Source organism: Toxotes jaculatrix, chromosome 7 (genome assembly GCF_017976425.1).
Source record: "Toxotes jaculatrix isolate fToxJac2 chromosome 7, fToxJac2.pri, whole genome shotgun sequence".
Lineage (NCBI taxonomy): Eukaryota > Metazoa > Chordata > Actinopteri > Toxotidae > Toxotes > Toxotes jaculatrix.
The window spans coordinates 8,634,166-8,637,743 of NC_054400.1; the positions used below are offsets into that span (position 1 = coordinate 8,634,166).

The 3,578-nt window shown below is 36.0% G+C and overlaps 1 protein-coding gene across 1 annotated transcript; it reads left to right on the forward strand.

Moving 5' to 3' along the window:
• Nucleotides 1-2,518: 2,518 nt before the first annotated feature.
• Nucleotides 2,519-3,174, forward strand: LOC121185206 (three-finger toxin MALT0070C-like). Its single transcript, XM_041043253.1, has 3 exons — nucleotides 2,519-2,567; nucleotides 2,669-2,770; nucleotides 3,005-3,174. The coding sequence occupies exons 1-3, from the start codon at nucleotides 2,519-2,521 to the stop codon at nucleotides 3,172-3,174; spliced, it is 321 nt and encodes a 106-aa protein (XP_040899187.1).
• The last annotated feature ends 404 nt before the right edge of the window (nucleotides 3,175-3,578 follow it).

Sequence of the window (3,578 nt, forward strand, 5' to 3'; positions counted from 1 at the left end):
ACATCACCTCTGTTGGGAATCTTGGAATAGAGCAGGCGCTCCAACCGCTGGTCTTTAAATTGTTGGTCTTACAAGATATTGATGGCATGTATAGCACTGTACTGAGTAACATGCACTATAAATTCATTACATGTACATGAATTCTAAGCACAATAAACTAATGATGAACTGAGCAGTACTTCTTGCAGGTGTTTTATAATTTTGGCAGTGTCACAACTTCTGAGGTGTAAAGCAAAAAAAAAAAAATTTACTGAGACCTACAACATGAAAAACAACTAAGCTTGTCACCAGTGGTGGAAAGTAACTAAGTATATTAAGTAAAGTACAATACTTGAGTACAATTTTTAGGTACTTGAGTATTTTCTCATTTACGCTACTTCAAACTTCTTCTCTGCTACATTTCATAGGGAAATATTGTAAAGCTGTTGTATTGTAATATTGTACAGCTGTAATTACCGGTTACTTTTTATAGTAAGATTTTACATTTAAAAACATCTGATAATCTTATTAAAACAATGCACTGTGAAATTTTAAACCACTGGTTCATATTATTCATTTGAAAAGTTGTCATGTTTCTGATGTCAGAGTTGTTAGCATTTCCAAAAAGGAGACATTCCTCCTCTAAACTGTTTTAAGTGGTTTCTTGAGGCCAAATTATCCAAATATTTTATTTAAAAAAGGAAAGCTTATAGTAGGGCTTAAGGACTTAACTTCATACTGCTCATAAAGTAATTAAAACTAACCTAACATTAGTCATTTGTGTGCAGAACCAGTACTTTCAGATTTTGCGTATATCTGCTAAAACCTGATTGTATTGTTCAAGAGGCAAAACCTTTTTTCCTCTGGGTCTCAGGAGGAAAATAGGAGATCTAGTTACTTCTTCCACCACTGTTTGACAATAAAATACAACCAAGTTAGATTATTTTACCTTAAAATCACACAGATCCATGACAAACAAAGCAGACTAGATAAGAGTTTTCGCCATCTTAGAACAATAAAACCAGTAAACAAGTGCAAAGCAAGATTATAAAAACAGAGCAACATCTAGGTCAAAAAGAAAAGAAAGCCTAATTCACATGCACACAAAACAGACACACATACACACACACTTGACCTTCCACTTCTCTGCAAGTTCCTTCCCTTCCTAGGACAGAGATATTGTTATCAGGCCATGGCCGACTGCCAGACCTAATAAGATGGAGCTATGTTGGACAATAATGTCACGACCTTTGAAACTCTATAATTAAGTGCTGAACCCCCATGTGTCTTGTACTATGACTCACAAAGAAGACCATGACCACTGTTACTGCGGCAAGAGGGTTCATATTCTTTTGATAATTAGATTTTTTAAACTGTCTATTCACTATGAAAAAAAAAAAAAAACACATCATGGATAAAAACTGAGTAAAAAGTGCCCAAGGGATGAATTACTTCTCAGCAGCAGCTGCTGGTTAACCTGGCATTCAGACCTCACCTGCCTCCTGTACAAGGCATTTAATCCAGGGGTAAAAGGCCAAGCTCATTACTGATAGACACCAGACAGGCCAAACAGAGGTGTCTGGTTTACACCATAACATAGCTAGTTTCATCTTGTTTACACTACATGCTCATAAGAGAAGAAGTGTGGATTATACTTTATAAATAAAGGCACCCTGCCACAAGAAATGATCGTTTTAATTATTTGGGTTAATGGTCCCTTCAAATCCCGCTACTCAGAGAGTCGCTCTTCCTTTTCTGGCAGCAGATTAATGACGTAGAGCTATTAATGCTATTAGAGATCCAAACTAAAGAGCTCAGAAACTGTGTATGAGTGTGTGTTTGTAAAGAATTAATGCTGCAATTGAAAGAGACTAGGATTTATTAGTTGGACATTAAAATTGGATTTTCTGGGCAAGGACAGTGAATAGCCAGATCATACTGCACACTGAACCAATGGTAGTGTTTAACTTTTTTAAAACCACTTAAAGTGTACCATCTGCAAATGTGCAGTACTTCTAGGAAGCCTACAAGAGGAGACTTTTACAGCCATGATAGAAATATTCTGCCAGTCACTGTAGATCAATTTATCTGTGTAAACACTGATTAGTTACACACTGACATCTCCAGGTGTGGCAGCTTCAGTCTCAGCTTCACCACAGATAGATGTAGTGTTTGGTGTGAATAAATACAGGACAAATGACAAATGTTTCAGTGCAAGTTCTCGAGTTAAGCAATGTCTTATTGACACTGGAATTCTTTTGCAAAATGGGCTGATGATGGATTTGTAGAACTGTATTGAGCCACATGTCAACACAAACTAAAGTATTCTCTTTAAAGCATGAATAGTGCTGGTGGACACTCCCCTAATGTGAACTGCCCAAACATAAATAGCTAAATAGCTGTTGGTACTCAGCCAATGAACTTTTTTTTTTTTTTTGAGGCTATAAAACACAAAAGGAAGTGGGAAATGTTCATTTAAAATCACAGGTCTGACAAGTTTTCAGTTCTCTGCACTTTCTAATTTGATCAAAGGCTCAAAATGAGGCTGTGCGTATCTTTGGTTTTCATCTGTACGATGCTGTCCGCAGGTAAGACAGTAAAGATGAGCAGTTAGCACAGAAATTAATATCAAATTTGAGCTTTTCTTTGTCTGCTTTAGAGAACATTTTGCATTCTCCTTTGCCTGCAGTATATGGGTTAAAGTGTTACACCTGCTGGGGTGATAACCCCGGCACCTGTCATAATGTATGGCTGTGTCCTGAACATTATGATCGCTGTGCCACCACAATAGGTAAGTTTAATTCACCACCAGATTTTAATATTTAATTAAATATTATGTATTCTTTATGGATTGTCATTTTTCCTGCCAGGATCTTTGCTTTTGCATCAGTAAAATATTGTTCAGCCATAGCATGCCATATGAACAGCATGGTCTAAATTATTAAATTATTAAATTATTAATTGTCATGCTTATCAAAAAATGTAACTTATTTAAAGTAAATTTTCCTGTCTTTCTCTATTGCAGTTGCTCAAAATCTGATCAGCAAACACTGTATGAGGAGTGATATGTGTGATAATGTTTATTCCGTGGGTGTCAGATGCTGTGCTGAAGACCTGTGTAATGGTGCAGAGCACGCTGGAATCTTTGTCCCTCTCCTTCTAGCACCCTTAGCCATTATTACACTCTTCATTTGAAGCTTAAAGTCTTCATTTTTACACTTTCATACTGTAAAACTCAGGGGAAGATCAGCTGGAAAAAAGTGGAAAATCTATACTGGTAATCTGACAACTTTGGAGGCAGCGGTGATCTTTGAGATAAATTTGGAGTCCCTCTTGGATGCCTTTGAAATCTAAAATCTTGGTAGACTACTCAGAAGACTTATTGCACTGTATATTTGTGATTATTCTGATGGTTACCTGTATAGTATCTTCCTCCCATTTTTTATTCACCCACACATTTAATAGCTACTGTATATTTTAAAATATTTGTATGTACTGTATATGTATACATATATCATATGCCAAATATAAACTGGCTTTACAAAATAAATAATTTCTTTCTTTCTTCTAAAATCCAACAAAAGCCACCAACAAAGCAA